The sequence below is a fragment of the Idiotropiscis lumnitzeri genome, chromosome 3 (assembly GCF_059441095.1).
Source record: "Idiotropiscis lumnitzeri isolate Australia: NSW breed Sydney's pygmy pipehorse chromosome 3, RoL_Ilum_1.0, whole genome shotgun sequence".
Classification (NCBI taxonomy): Eukaryota; Metazoa; Chordata; class Actinopteri; order Syngnathiformes; family Syngnathidae; genus Idiotropiscis; species Idiotropiscis lumnitzeri.
The window spans coordinates 23,120,693-23,134,981 of NC_142393.1; the positions used below are offsets into that span (position 1 = coordinate 23,120,693).

Here is a 14,289-nt window from a genome sequence, read left to right on the forward strand (position 1 = left end):
AAACAAATTAAACAAAAGAAGAAATGCACACACACACACTTATATGTATATGTATTGTATAAATATGTATTTTTTTTAATCATTTGAGGGGGTAAAACGAGCTGTTGTTTACGTTCTCCGAAGCCCGCCCCCAGCCCGCGCCATTTCCTGGCTGGCAGCCTGTCCGCGTATCACTCGTACACTTTGCTCATCTTCGGAGCTGAAGAGATCCACACAACACGCTCCGAACGGATCCCTCGTCCCTTTTCATTTGGCCTTCGTCTCTCCTGTCGTTTGTTAAAATCGACTGCGCGCTTTACGGTGAGTTACAATCTGGAAAATGCAGATAGCTTAACGGAGTTGCCACAAATATTTAGCTTCAAGCTATCTAGTCGTGAGCCGTGTGCTTGTGCATGTGTTTGTTTATGTGCACGCGCGAGCGTGTGTGTGAGAGAGAGAGAAATGAAACGGTTCCCATGACAACGGTTGCTATGCAGCGGCTGTCTGACCTCAGCTAACGTTAGCATCAGACTTGAGCTCATCGGCTGACGTTCGTTAAGAAAGACGCACACAAACACACACGTGATTATGTTATTCGCAAATCGACTGTTGATCAAGAGCTGTTCTTTCACCCGTTCTACAAGCGGTAACGTGACGTCACCTATCCTTGCAACGTCCAGGCGATGATATTGCGCTCAACTGCGACTGGGCGAATAATATTTCCAAATGTCTTCCACCAAAAAATTAATTTCCACCTTTAATCGATCATTCAAATCAAGTTTTTCTTATTCTCCCTTTTTGAGTCGGCTTTGAATCTCCTGATACCAAACAAGATTTAATGTGTTTTTTCCAGCACCCCCCCCCCCCCCATATCCGTTCGGCCACAGGAATAATATAAATAAATATTTCCTTCTTTTTAATAAGTCCTGTCTTTTGAAACATTGTCCATCCATCCATCCATTGTCTGAGCCACCATCCGTAATAAATTAACATTTTGATTGCTCAACAGTTTCATATGAGGAAAGATCTTAGGAGAGGCGGCAAATGTTTGCAGCTGTAATATGAATATATGAACGTATATATTTTGGAATGTATATATATATATATATATATATATATATATATATATATATATATATACTCACACACACACACACACAGTGTAGTCAACAAATGCAAATAAAATATCATCCACTTTCAGGTGAGCAGTAAAGCGGTCGCGCGATGGAGGAACTTCACGACGTGCAACTGACAGAGATCAAACCCTTGCTGACAACACAAGTAAGGCAACACACAGCTTTGGTTGGACTTCCACTTTCACTGCTTCTGATGAATCAATGTTTTTGTCTCTCTCCGTAGAATGGCAGCAACTTGCAGGACTTCAACTGTCAGGTGAAGTGTTGTCCCAAAGGTCATCATAATGTGATCATCTTTAGGTTTGCAAAGTTATGGGAAATTTCCAGATGGTGTACGCATGAAATTACAAGTAGACTCACTGATGGTGTAGTTGTTTATCCACCTGATTTGTGTGCGGGCAGCATGGGATCAGTTCCCACTCGGTGACACTGTCTATGTCTGCCCTGTGACTGGATGGCGACCTTTTCAGGTTGTAGGGTGCCTTTCGCACGTAGTCAGCTGGGATAGGCTCTAGATATATTTAGGCATTCACTAACTATGACGAATATATTGGTCAAACAAAATAGTCACGCCTACTGCCGTCAAACCGTCTTTATAACGAGATGAGTGGGACAAATTCTGGGCGCACCCCAGGGAAAGCTGTGTGTACGGGTGGTTGCAGTGGTTGTAGTGGCTTGGATGGCGCCATGTATGAGTACAATTTTAGTCACATCCTACTTTATTTTTAAAAGAATTGCGGTCTTTTCTTATGTTACATAGAAAACACCACCATCTCTTTGTTCTTTTCTTCATCCTCTTGGTTGTTTTTTTCTCATTTGTTTGCATCCTGATTGATGAATTTGCTTCATTTTGATGTGTTGTAGATGTATTTTCAACACACCTGCTAGTAGGGGGCTCTCCGACCCCTCGGGACGTTGCAACGTTTTTTTTTTTGGAGTAGTGTCATTTAGACCAATATCATCCCTCTGTAGGAGGTGGAGGCCATCAGCCATGACCGCTCGACACACAATGAGCGAATGAGGGGATGAGAGGGATTTGGGGAGGAGGGCAGGAGGAGGGAGCCTTTCTTTTGAGCAGATTGCAAATTCATGAATGTAAGGAAAGACTTCCGGTGGCTCCTGCAACATGAACAACTGTGAAACATTTTTAAAAAATGATTCCTACTCTGATCATCGTACTGGCCGGTCCAATGGTCAGTCCACGCCTGATACTGGGGTACAGCTCGTTAATACTGGGGCATTTGCATCAGTAAAAGGGGTCTGTTTTAAATGGCTTAAGCGAATTTATTCTTTGATTACATAACAAAAATATGAATACTGAATTAAGTATTATGGTACTCACCCTCTCCCTTTATTATTTTACCATTTTTACATTAGGATTTTTTTTACAATGAATCCATTATGTGGTTTTTTAATGGATACATTAATAAAAAAAAGAAATAATATTTTAAGTACGTAATCAATTTAGAAAAAAAGCAGCTAAAAGAATATTACATTCGTCACCCCTCATGGTAATAAAAACTCCAGAAAGGAAAATGCCCCTTGAGCCTGCGAGAGTGGAAGTGGAAGGTGAATAAATAAATAATTGCCTGAATACACGGTAACGATATCAGGCGTGGCAGTGACAACAAAAAGAATCATCAACATGTCATCTACATCAGTTGCCGTTCAAAACCTCCAAACATGCATCTGCGGCTGGAGTGAGGTTACAATCCAGTTCGATCTGAAAATACGTTTCAGTTGCATGAACTGTTTGAAGGAGACCTAGCGTAGACCACCGGCTTCTGAGCCAATTTTTGCTCTTGGGCTGCTGAGTATGAGCCGAAATGCCTGAAGTGTGCCGAAAAGCAGCCAAGGCAATTGGCTAAGCAAGGTGTTCCCTGTAGAAATTGAGTGCAGAGGGTTTGTTGCTATGACCACAACCACATTCCAGAAGAAAAGAAAATGGGTGGAAGGACGGTCCTTCCGACAAATAGAAAAGCAGCAACTGGATCTGGATCAAGAGGACCAACTAACCTGGCTGTGAGATACCTGCTGTAGGAGAAAAACAGAACTGAGCGCGCCTGGTATGCCAGATTTCGTCATTGAACCCAAAATCATGGATGCCATCGGGATGACCCCAATAATTTTTCATCAAGACATCAAGCAAGAAGCTCTGCCAACTCGAGGGATTGTACCATAAAATCCTTCAAGTGCTTTATTCTCAGTTTTAATCTCGTTCAGAATTTAGTTTGAATTAATCAGGCAATTTTTAATACAATAAATACATTTTAAAGAGGAATGTGCCATACTACCCGCCCCTGATGTAGACAGCAGAGCAGCAGTACACAAGTAAAAATAGCAGCTGACTCTGCAGTGTGGGAGTCGCCTCCAAAAAAAGGATCTGATGAGCTTCCAGAGGACGAAATGCTTCTTCTTTCTGCTGTAGTAGACCCTGCACAACATCTCATGTTCTGCTTCTCGCTGCGTGTTGGCAGATAGGACAGACAGTAGAACCTCTCAAGTCAAACACAACAGAATTTGTTTGGATTCAGATGTCATTTTCCCAAGAGGAATTAATAGAAACAAAAATCAGGCTTTCATTACTTGGACATCCTTATCCATGAAGAAAAATCAGTCAATTTAAGAAAATATATATCTACTGATGTGCTAACCAGTTGAGCACCATGGCACCCATTTGTATCCAGCACACTAAAATCATTTTCCATAATATCTCCCCTTTTTAATGTTTGGGTGATTAATACGTGTACGCGTTTGTTTTTGTTGTTCAGGAGTATGACGTGGAGACGACTCACTGTGCACTGCATGTGACCATGAGAGGTGTCGCTAAGGGCAACCGGCCCACCATCCTCACCTACCATGATGTCGGCCTCAACCGTGAGTTACACACCGAGTCAGCCATGTACGCTGCGTGCATATTACTTGAACGGTGCTAACTTGAAGTGTGTTTGTAGATAAGTCGTGCTTTAACAGCCTGTTCAACTACGAGGACATGCAGGAAGTGACTCAGCACTTCTCGGTTTTGCACGTGGATGCTCCAGGACAACAGGAGAATGCGCCAACGTTCCCCAATGGGTAACAAACATGCACACATGCACACATGTTTTTCCATGGCAGAAAAATCTACGAACACATTTCGAGCAGCGACCCCCAAGCACTGAGCAGTGGCACGTGAATGTCATCATCAGGTGTGCTTTGGGAAATATATTCCGACTTTCTCCCCAAGTCAGTTATGATTGGCTACAATCCCCTGCAACCATACGTTTTAACCAAAAAAATTTTAGTCGGTAGGTGGGGCAAATTATTACCTGAACTTATGTTTTTTTTTTTTGGGTTTGTGTATTCAGATACCAGTATCCGTCTATGGACGAGCTGGCTGCCATGTTGCCATCAGTCCTCACGCAGCTTCAGTAAGTCAGTTTACTCTTCACTGCATGCACAGTGAACCCCTTCTTTATCGCAGGGGATTCGTTCCAGAGCCAACCGCCCAAGGTGAAAAGTCACGATACAGAGAAAGCATATAAAAATGTGCTCGGTTTAAAGACTTTTAAATTTGTTTGAAGAAACTTTCATTCTCTCACTCGCACTGCTCTCAAAATAAGAAGCTGTTTATTTGTCGTTCCTGAATTAATTTATTGTATAACTGACAGATACGTTGTTAGGGTCGCCTTTGCCAACTCACAGGCCATCAAATAGAGCCCCGCCTCCACGATCCCTCAGCCTAAATTTATCACCCTCATTTCATTGCGGATTTCACCAAAACAGTGCGAAACTGGCAACGTCGGAGGAATTCCTGTGCTGAAAATTATTCTTTTCAAGTGAAATGAAAGCACTACTGACACCTCGTTAATAATTTCATGCAAACATAACATATACAGTCAACCCACACTGTTCCACCACTAATGCGAATGTGCGCGTGAGTGCTCACACTTGCACAGCGGCAAGATAGATGACTGACAGGTGTGCTAAAGAGGCAGTGCCACTGAATTTTGATGATTTATGTCAATAAACATGCCTTATAAGGGACCATGTATCTAGTCCGAAAAAAATATCATGTCCTTTTTTTATCATCGATTTTTAAGTCAATATGCGACCCCAATTCCACTGAAGTTGGGATCTTGTGTACAATGTAAATAAGAAGACAATACAATGATTTGCAAATCACATTTAATCTAGATTTAATTGAATACACCACAGACAAGATATTTAATGTTCCAACTGACACATTTGTTGTTTTTAGCAAATAATCATTCAGAATTTTTCTGGCTGCAACACGATCCAAAAAAGCTGGGGTCATGTTTACCACAGTGTTTCATCACCTTTTCTTTTTACAACATTCGATAAATATTTGGGAACTGAGAAGACTAATTGTTGAATTTTTGTAGGTAAAATTCTTCGCCAATCTTGCTTGATGTCCAGCTTTTCAGCTTTTCAACAGTGCGGGCTCTCCGTTGTCACATTTTACATTTTTTAATGAGCCACACATTTTCATTGGGAAACAGGTCTGGACTGCAGGCAGACTAGTCGAGTACCCGCACTCTTTTAACAACGGAGTCACGCTGCTGTAAAATGTGTTTTGGCATTGTCTCGCTGAAATAAGCAGTGGCCTCCATGACATCCACAATTTCCCCAAAATGATTTGAAATGTGGACTCGCATGTGTTTAGAATAACGAGCGTAATCGGCATCGGGGTCGGCGCTGGAGCTTACATCCTCACCAAACTGGCTGTGAGTGAATCCATTATTAGGCAAATACGCATTGTGGACGAATTTATTGGGACACCCACTTTGATGCTGCTGGTTGTCATTCCAGTTGAATGATCCCAGTCTGGTGGAGGGCTTAGTTCTGATCAATATTGATCCTTGCGCCAAGGGCTGGATGGACTGGGCTGTATCCAAGGTCAGACACTCACCCTGAAACGCACACACACACACACACACACATCAATAATATGACATTTGTACACTAAATGCTGTTGATTTTTTTGTTTCTTGCAGCTGAGTGGCTGGACCAGCAACCTGGTGGACATCATCATGGCACATCACTTCAGCACTGTGAGCACACGCACACTGATTAGCGGAGGCTTGTCATGCTTCATTAAGATGTTTTGTGCATGTGGGGGTGTGTGTGTGTGTGCAGGATGAGTTAACAGAGAGCAAAGAGCTCATCCAGACTTACAGGCTACACATTTCTCAGGACATTCCGCTGGACAACTTGGTGTTGTTTTACTGCAGCTACGACAGGTGATTTGTCAATGTGTGTTTGTGTTCACTTTTTTCATTCGCTTAAATTTGGAGTTTGGAAATGTGTCAGAAGAAAGCAAAACCTGCGTGTGTGTGTGTGTCGGTGTGTTCGTTTGTAGCCGGACAGAGTTGCAGATGGAACGTCCTGTGACCGGTTTGAATGACGAGACAATCAACACACTCAGGTATGGACTGTTGCTGTTTTTGTTGTGGTTTATTTTCTGATTGATGTGTGTGTTTGTGTGTATGTGTCAGGTGTCCTGCCCTGTTGGTAGTTGGAGATACTTCACCTGCCGTTGATGCTGTGGTCAGTTTCTCGACTGCTGCCAGGATTGCCATTCGCTGTGTGTTTTTACATTGTTGTAAACTGCACGTGTGTGTTCGTGTCCACTTTTCCCCCAAACAGGTGGAGTGTAATTCCAGACTGAATCCAACCAAGACCACTCTGCTCAAGGTACGTGTCATTCAATCCACAGTTGGCATGTATTTTTTTTTATTGTGTTTTGCCTCCTAGGCACACACAAACTTTGATTTAGTTTTCTCTAAAACAGTCAAAGCTTGGCCTGGAACTTGGTGAAGATTTTCCAAAACATTATTTCAATCATTTGTATGAAGACAGGAAAATGTTGTGAGCCATCTCTTTTTCTGTGTGCAGATTTTCCAATCGATCGGTTTTCTTTAAAAGACACATCTGTATTTTTGAAATTTTCCCAATTGCTAAAGGTTCCCAGGCAATGTTGCCTTTAAGGTGTGCAATTGTGCACTGGTCTCACCATCTCAGCACACAGCAAATATACGCAGCACATTAAAACAAAATCCAACCTGAGCCGTATTTACATTTTATATTTTCATATTCTCCTCATGTAAACACATTGAAATGTTTTTTGGCACATGTGATTGATGGAGTGGATACAAAAATATGCAACAAATGCAACAAAAAAAAAAGACTGAAATGGGCCTACACTTTTTGTCACATAAACAAACGGCCGTTCGCCGCTGAAGCCAGAGGTCAGCCATCTTCCGTTGCCCTTGGTACTGTTTGATTACGAGCTATTACAAACTTACAAGCTATTACAACAAGTCCCAGTTTCCTGAAGCAACTTAAAAGTTGTTCTTTTCGGGCTGTTTGCAACCTTGAAATGTCTCGTCTGCTCTATGTGGTATAATTCTCAATCTTTCCTCTAGATGGCAGACTGTGGAGGACTTCCTCAAGTGGTACAGGTCAGCTGGCCCGTTCTCGTTATGACCATGTGATTTTTGTGGGAAATGTTGTGAATGTGCTGTTTTTTTCCTTTTCAGCCTGGAAAACTCTCAGAGGCCTTCAAGTATTTTGTGCAGGGGATGGGCTACAGTGAGTAAACCCATTTGTTTGCCACTTCCTGTTGATTGGATCCAAGGATGTAATTCACTCAATAACGTTTTATCAGCCATGCAGACAGTTATAACACTCAAATGATCCCATTTTGGTAGCAACACATTAATAATGCACTTTAAGCATCATTATACATTTTATCAACACATACAGTATAATGTATATACAGACATTGGCCCTCATTTACTAATAAATTAATAGGAATGTTTGTACTCTGCACACAAGTTGAGCATATATGCAAAAGTCGCTTGTGTGCTTGATCAATACAAAATCTTTATAGCCTTGAATTAACCAGCAAATGTGAGGAATTAGCTGTGCACCATCAGCGTACTGCTGTCACTTGTTGAGTGACAACACAGTTGAAACATCATGTTGCACATCTTGAGTCATTTCACAGCCGCTGACGGCGAATGATGATGACTGTCACCGGCCGACTCAGCTGATTTGTGCTGACGTGGCGACGGGGCACACTGGGGAAATATTCACAACGACTGCCCGACGGGTGCCTAACCGCTATACAGAAAGTTCCTAAGTTCAATGGTACTACCAGGGGGCAAAAATACATTAATTGATCTTATCATTGAAAAATTGACCATCTGGCTCCATGATCACTTTAACGCTGCACAAGCCAGGCTCATAAAGAAATTGCTCAAGCACGAACATGATAATATTCCCCTTAATTCATAAATCAAGATGTCTTTGTATTATTATAGCTCTAAACGTCTTTGTCCCCCTCTAGTGCCCACAGCCGGCATGACTCGCTTGGTTCGCTCCAGGACTCACTCCGCCTCAAGCGTGGGCCCTGGCGACGGCATCCGGACTCGCAGTTCCACCAGCACGCTCCCAGAAGGTGGTGCGTCCACCAGCCCATAACCCCTCAGGGTCCCAAACACCTCTTCAGCGCCGACTCCTTACCTCCCGCCGGGGAGCTACTCTGCAATTTAGCCGTCATTATCGTTCGCATCCCTCCCCCATTAGCTGAGTGAATTCTCTGGATGAGGCGGAGACAAAGGCCGTCTCGACTCAATTCCTCCTTCCAGCCCAGCGGTTGCCGTGGTGATGCTGTAGATGGCGTTCACGTGAGGTTTTGTTTTTTTATTCAATGGCAGCTTGTTCTATCGTGGCTTCAGTTTGGCACTGATACAGTCATTTTTTTATTTCAGCGCCGTGAATGCCCTTGTGGAATTGTAGTTTTTAAATATTATTCTTGCAATAAGCAAGTTGTCTTTGGGGGCCTCAACATGCCCGAAAAGTCACAGATTTTTATAGGTACGTGACATGTAGTGACGAAAATGTATTTTAGGACAGTGCTAATTAGAAAAGAAGTCGCAGAAAACCACAAAACTAAGATGTCACAAAAAGTATATATGGAGAAAAATAATGATGATCTTGTCTCGATTTACACCGAAATTTGATTCAGTATGAATGGCAAAAGGTGAATAAACGGGTAACTTGTACCTCTTGCTATCTAGTGGAAGAAAATTCTCAGAGCTGGGCACTTGACCCGTTTTTGCCGGTCAGTCCCCTGCCCTGCGGCCGCTATCTCGGTACCCATCCGGCCTGGACCCTCCGCCCTTATTTAGAAAAATTGTCTGCCCTCACCCCCGTTCCGGACCCAAAAAAAAGTGTCCATGCATGACACCGCTGCGGGAGAGATGCTAACAACAGAGGTTTATGTAAAGATCATTGTTTGTGCAAGAAGAGAAGTGAGACAGTAGTATGCGTTCAAGCGTACCCGTATTTCCTTATTCTGACATCACGTAACCTGCGCCTCCCACCTGCTACTGAGGCATAACATTACAAGAAGGGGGCGGGGGGGCAATACCACAATCCCTATAACAAACATTAACTGGCTAATTTACTATTCAAATCCGCTTACGTTATTATGGGCTTATTATGGTTGTAAGTATTTCGTCAAACTGAGACTCTGTTCTCCCTGTCTGCGATATTGCTCTCCCCCAGCCCCCTTTTAATGGTATGCCGCAGAAGAAGTCGGGAGGCGCAGGTGACGTGATATCCGAATAAGAATACAGGCAGGAGGGTCGGACTGTTCCTCCCCCGAGATGGACTGCGCAGCTCTGAAAATTCTATTGTTCTGCCTGTGGCTATGTGTCACTGGCATCCATAGATAAACATCTATCGTAAATAATTTTCAGATCAATTATTTAAAATTGGATAATTTGATGAGCTCTCACCGTGCACTAACAACGCTAAATTCCCTTTTGCTGTCATGTGTTTTTTGATTCATTGCACAATTGGTTGTGACAAAGAGGGTGCAAGAGCCTGTACATTGCTGCTTGAAGCATTAATTCATTTTATTGCCGGTATGTTATCTGGATTGCAGTTGTTGTTATTCAATTTCTACCAACATTTGCAGTTTTTTTTTTTTCGATTAGATTATTTGCTGTTCATGTGTGTGAGGTGATGCTAGCATGGCTAAAAATGTACATTATAAGTCGCGTTAATTATTTTCCTCCTTTTGAAATTTTTTTGGTCTTGTGTTGCAAGACAACCAAGAATGCTGCTTTTGGACCTTTTGGCATGAAAATGGTCCAGTGGGTGCTGTTTTGTAAGTAGTTCAGTCATTGACGTCCAAATGATTAGGGCATATGAGACTCACATTTCATTATGTGATCGTAGGCAAATTGATCATTTGTGAACACTTTGTGTTGATTGATATCTGTAGTTTCGCAACATTTATTGAGCCAAATTACATATAATGTAATTCATAAAAAAAAACTGAACACAAGGTATACTCAATTCATATACTTAAATACAAGGGTTAACATCAAGTGGAAGAGAGTTAAATTGTTCTACCTGACACTAAACATCTGCGGTATGGATAGATGATTCATTCAAGTGAAACGGAATAATTTCCCCTTCGGCATACCTGTTGTGACTGGACTAACTGGTTTACCACAGCAAACTTCTTGAGATGTTTTGGTGTGATTCTTCCCCACGGTGGAATATGAGGGAAGTCCCGAAGATTTTGTTTACCTGTGTTGTGGTGTGTAAATATGTCTTTGTTACAACTTGAAAGATTTGTACTCAAGTATGTTGAAACGTAATAAAAGTTGACATGAAAGGAACTCATGTCGCTTCTGCGTCAAAGCATTCAGCACGCAACACCGATTAATTAGTATATAAGGTGAGTTTTATTTATTGAAGGCTACGAAACAATGTACATTGAGTTAAAGTCGTGATTTATTCCAGGTGGTCTGGCTAATGTCCACAGCACCGCTAGCTGGCAGCAGGGGGCGCCGTCTTATTGCAAAGTCGAGCCACCAGTCCGGCCATCTGCAACAGGGAGTTCACGCCCTCAATGATGCGCATGTGTGTGTACCCAATCTCCTGCAAGCAAAAAAAAAAAACACATTTAATTAGGATCGCTACCGAACAAATTCAGCATTTTTCATATGAGAACGACTACACATCTGTGTCATAATGCATCACAATTTTGGATTTGATAATGTATCATTACAGACCTAATTATCAAGCACCTATTTTGATGAGTTTTTGTAGAAAGACAGTCAAAGATGGCATCTCACCTTGATGAACTCCAGTTTGATGTACTCGGCCATCTGGTAGGTCTTACACACTCTGAAGATGTTCCCGATGATGTCTTCGGGCGAATAGCCCAGCGCCCACAGCTGCTCCACCACCTTGTACGCCTCATCCACGTTTCCGTCCACACAGTGTCCCAGCATGCCTTTCACAAGCAGGGGATGCGGCTCATCGCACACCTTGAACACATTCTCACTGTTGATGTAGCCGAAGCCCGAGTTGGTGGACTGCAAGTTGTTTAAAGCCTAGCGATGCAAAAATGGGACGTGATAAGAACCGGGGTTTTCGTTTTCATAAAATTTGGAGACAGCAACACAATCAACAAAGTTAAATTTGATTAACTTTGCTGGTTGTTTTTCATTTTAGTACAACAATATATGTCAGCAAATGAAAACATTTAAGAACAATGTAATACATGTATATACTTCATAGAGAAAGTGTTAGTCTCAGCACACAGTGGAGGCAGCGTGTGATCAGAATGGTACTACCCCTGCCTCATTTTAAGAAAATAAAAACCCTCCGAGAAGCAACATTTCAGTGCAGGAGTCCTCACCTGCCGCATGTCCCCCTGCGCGGTGAAGATGATCGCCTCCAGGCCGTCGTCGGACACGGACAGCCGCTCCCTCTCTACCACATTCTGCAGCCGTGCCAGGATCTGACCGTCTGTCAGTTTGGAGTAGCGCAGAACAGCGCAACGCGACTGGATGGGTTCGATGATCTTGTCGGAGGCGTTGCAGGCCAAAGCGAAACGTGTCGTCTTGGAGTAGATCTCCATAATCCTCCTCAATGCCTGCTGTGCTCCATCAGTCATACTAAATAAAGGAAGGGAGGATGTTAATGTTGCAAGTGGACTAAAACAGCAGCCTTACTGCCTTGTATTGGATAGTAAGCAAGGCTGTGCAATTTATCGAGTTTAACAATTTATTTGAGTTTATTCGTTGTGATGGTTTGAAAAAATATATTTTTGTCAGCCTTTTTAGTTCAATTCTCCACCCTTTATTTAAAAAAGCCAATTTTCCTTTCATTTGGTCCATTGTAAACATAGACAATACCATTTTGACTTGCTGCTTCTAAATGTGGCCTCGGGTGCATAAGGAAATGTCAACATCACCCTCATCTCACCTGTCAGCTTCATCCAATATGATGATCTTGTGTCGTCCTTTGGGTAGCGTCACCTTCTGCTGGGCGAACATTTTGATCTTGTTCCTCACCACGTCGATGCCCCTGTCCGTACCAGACCATCAGAACCATAATGTCAAACAAAAAAACTAAATGATCTCACCTGTCATTTGAGGCATTGAGCTCCAGCACGGCATCCTTCATCGAGGCACCGAGCAGCGCTCGGGACAAACACAGGATGCTGGTTGTTTTTCCAGTTCCAGGCGGACCTTAATCGCAGACATTAGAATAGTAAGCCTTTGATAGTTTTTCTGTCCGAACAACTTTATGATCCAGTGTCTCTATTCTAAGCAATCTTAGGTGTCTTAATAGCAAGACTGTCTAAATACATAAAGGACAAATATTCACTGGGAGACATTTAACTTATGTAATATTCTATTCGCCTCACACTTCAAAATAAGGCGGTAGAGAAACTCCCCCAAAAAATAAAAATTATAAAATCAATAAGCGGTGCAGATAATGGTGTATCAAGCAATTTACGGTGATCCCCGTCAAATGGCAGAATGTTTTGTTTACAAATTATGCTATCCGACATATCCCGATTTTGCCAACCGGAAGTACACGTGATAACACTGCAAAATGGTTCAATCTGTTGCGCTCGATGAGAAAGTGCGAATTAGTGATCATTTATACACGTTGCACTTTAATGGCTCCATACGGACCTGCAATTATTATGTTTGGGACGTTCCCCTCGCGGGCGAACACCTCCAGACGGCTTACTGTGTCCTCGTTGCCCACAATCTCGTTCAGCTTCAACGGCCTGTATTTCTCCACCCAGGGCAACTCGTAGGAGCCGGAGCTTGTGCTGCACCCCTCCCCGGCCTCAGTGTCCGACTTCGGTACTCTTTCTACGGCTGTCTTCTCGGTCGGCGTCTCCGTCATCTCCACGTCCATGATGGGCACTCGTCACAACAACTTAGTTCCCGCTCCGGACACCATAAGTAAGCTGCATTCCCATTGGCTGAAGTCGCAGTCGCGAGGTAGCTCACACGTCTCGCGATACTTGGATCAGAATCACCAAACGCCCGCCGAAGATGTTTCATTTTCCATTTGTTCTTCTTGAAACTTTGTATATTTTGTAACGTCTATTGCATATCTTTGATACCCCTGGTCTATTGGATTTTTAATAGTCTCTAATAAACACCAAAAGCACATGAAGAAATATAAACAACTAATTAAACGATGAGAAAAATATTTAATGAAAATGGTCTGACTCCAAAACAAACGTAGAACATTTTTTCAACACAAACTGGTCCACGGTCCTACTAAGGTCAAGCGAACAAATTTGTTTTATTTATTTAGAGGGTTTTATCATTATTATTATAATATTATACTATTATTTGCAATGGTAAATCTGTGATGTTTAGACAATACACGTGAGACTTTATGGAAATTTTACTTCTTAATGTTTGTAGGCCAATACAATATCTGTCTGTCTTGCCTGGTTAGTTATCTATTTGTAGAAATGCATCTGTGAGCAAGTCGTTCTGCACTTAAGCAAAAATAATAAAGTTCCAGAGTGAAAGAACTAAAGACGCAGTTGCCAAAGCAATGTCACAGTCAAAAGGTAAGCATATATGCAGTGTTAGCACAGATTATCATTAGCGAACGGTATACAGCATTAGCTTCTGATGAAAATATTCTACACTGTGTGTGTGTGTGTGTGTGTGTGTGTGTGTGGAGGGGGGGTGCTTGTGGTTATGTTATATTTGTGCATGTTGTGTGCCTTATTTGCTATCTTAATTCAGGTTTAATTTGGTGGCTTGGTGATGAAACGTGGCATCCACCACTGATAATGCAATGCCTTGTTTTGTTT

At 42.4% G+C, this 14,289-nt stretch overlaps 2 protein-coding genes across 2 annotated transcripts; one reads left to right on the top strand and one right to left on the bottom strand.

Moving 5' to 3' along the window:
- Positions 1-137: 137 nt before the first annotated feature.
- On the top strand, positions 138-10,819 carry LOC148340469 (protein NDRG3-like). Its single transcript, XM_088290430.1, has 16 exons — positions 138-300; positions 1,181-1,260; positions 1,339-1,371; positions 3,887-3,992; positions 4,070-4,190; positions 4,463-4,525; positions 5,782-5,842; positions 5,928-6,014; positions 6,113-6,169; positions 6,255-6,358; positions 6,478-6,543; positions 6,614-6,665; positions 6,765-6,812; positions 7,544-7,579; positions 7,658-7,709; positions 8,470-10,819. The coding sequence occupies exons 2-16, from the start codon at positions 1,204-1,206 to the stop codon at positions 8,601-8,603; spliced, it is 1,077 nt and encodes a 358-aa protein (XP_088146556.1). The 5' UTR covers positions 138-300; positions 1,181-1,203; the 3' UTR covers positions 8,604-10,819.
- A 47-nt stretch (positions 10,820-10,866) lies between these two features.
- On the bottom strand, positions 10,867-13,442 carry rfc2 (replication factor C (activator 1) 2). Its single transcript, XM_088289518.1, has 6 exons — positions 13,136-13,442; positions 12,577-12,682; positions 12,417-12,518; positions 11,848-12,106; positions 11,279-11,539; positions 10,867-11,081 (listed from the first exon to the last, which is right to left on the bottom strand). The coding sequence occupies exons 1-6, from the start codon at positions 13,365-13,367 to the stop codon at positions 10,971-10,973; spliced, it is 1,071 nt and encodes a 356-aa protein (XP_088145644.1). The 5' UTR covers positions 13,368-13,442; the 3' UTR covers positions 10,867-10,970.
- Between the last annotated feature and the right edge of the window lie 847 nt (positions 13,443-14,289).

What these genes read in the sequence shown, in the direction of transcription:
- LOC148340469 (XM_088290430.1), top strand. Translation starts at nt 1,204, where the DNA reads ATGGAGGAACTTCACGACGTGCAACTGACAGAGATCAAACCCTTGCTG. An exon ending in TCAGTCCTCACGCAGCTTCA is followed by an intron (nt 4,526 to 5,781) that starts GTAAGTCAGTTT and finishes GCATGTGTTTAG; the next exon opens with AATAACGAGCGTAATCGGCA. An exon ending in GAGACAATCAACACACTCAG is followed by an intron (nt 6,544 to 6,613) that starts GTATGGACTGTT and finishes TGTATGTGTCAG; the next exon opens with GTGTCCTGCCCTGTTGGTAG.
- rfc2 (XM_088289518.1), bottom strand. Translation starts at nt 13,367, where the DNA reads ATGGACGTGGAGATGACGGAGACGCCGACCGAGAAGACAGCCGTAGAA. An exon ending in CCCAAACATAATAATTGCAG is followed by an intron (nt 12,683 to 13,135) that starts GTCCGTATGGAG and finishes TCTGCGATTAAG; the next exon opens with GTCCGCCTGGAACTGGAAAA. An exon ending in CTCAATGCCTCAAATGACAG is followed by an intron (nt 12,519 to 12,576) that starts GTGAGATCATTT and finishes TGGTACGGACAG; the next exon opens with GGGCATCGACGTGGTGAGGA.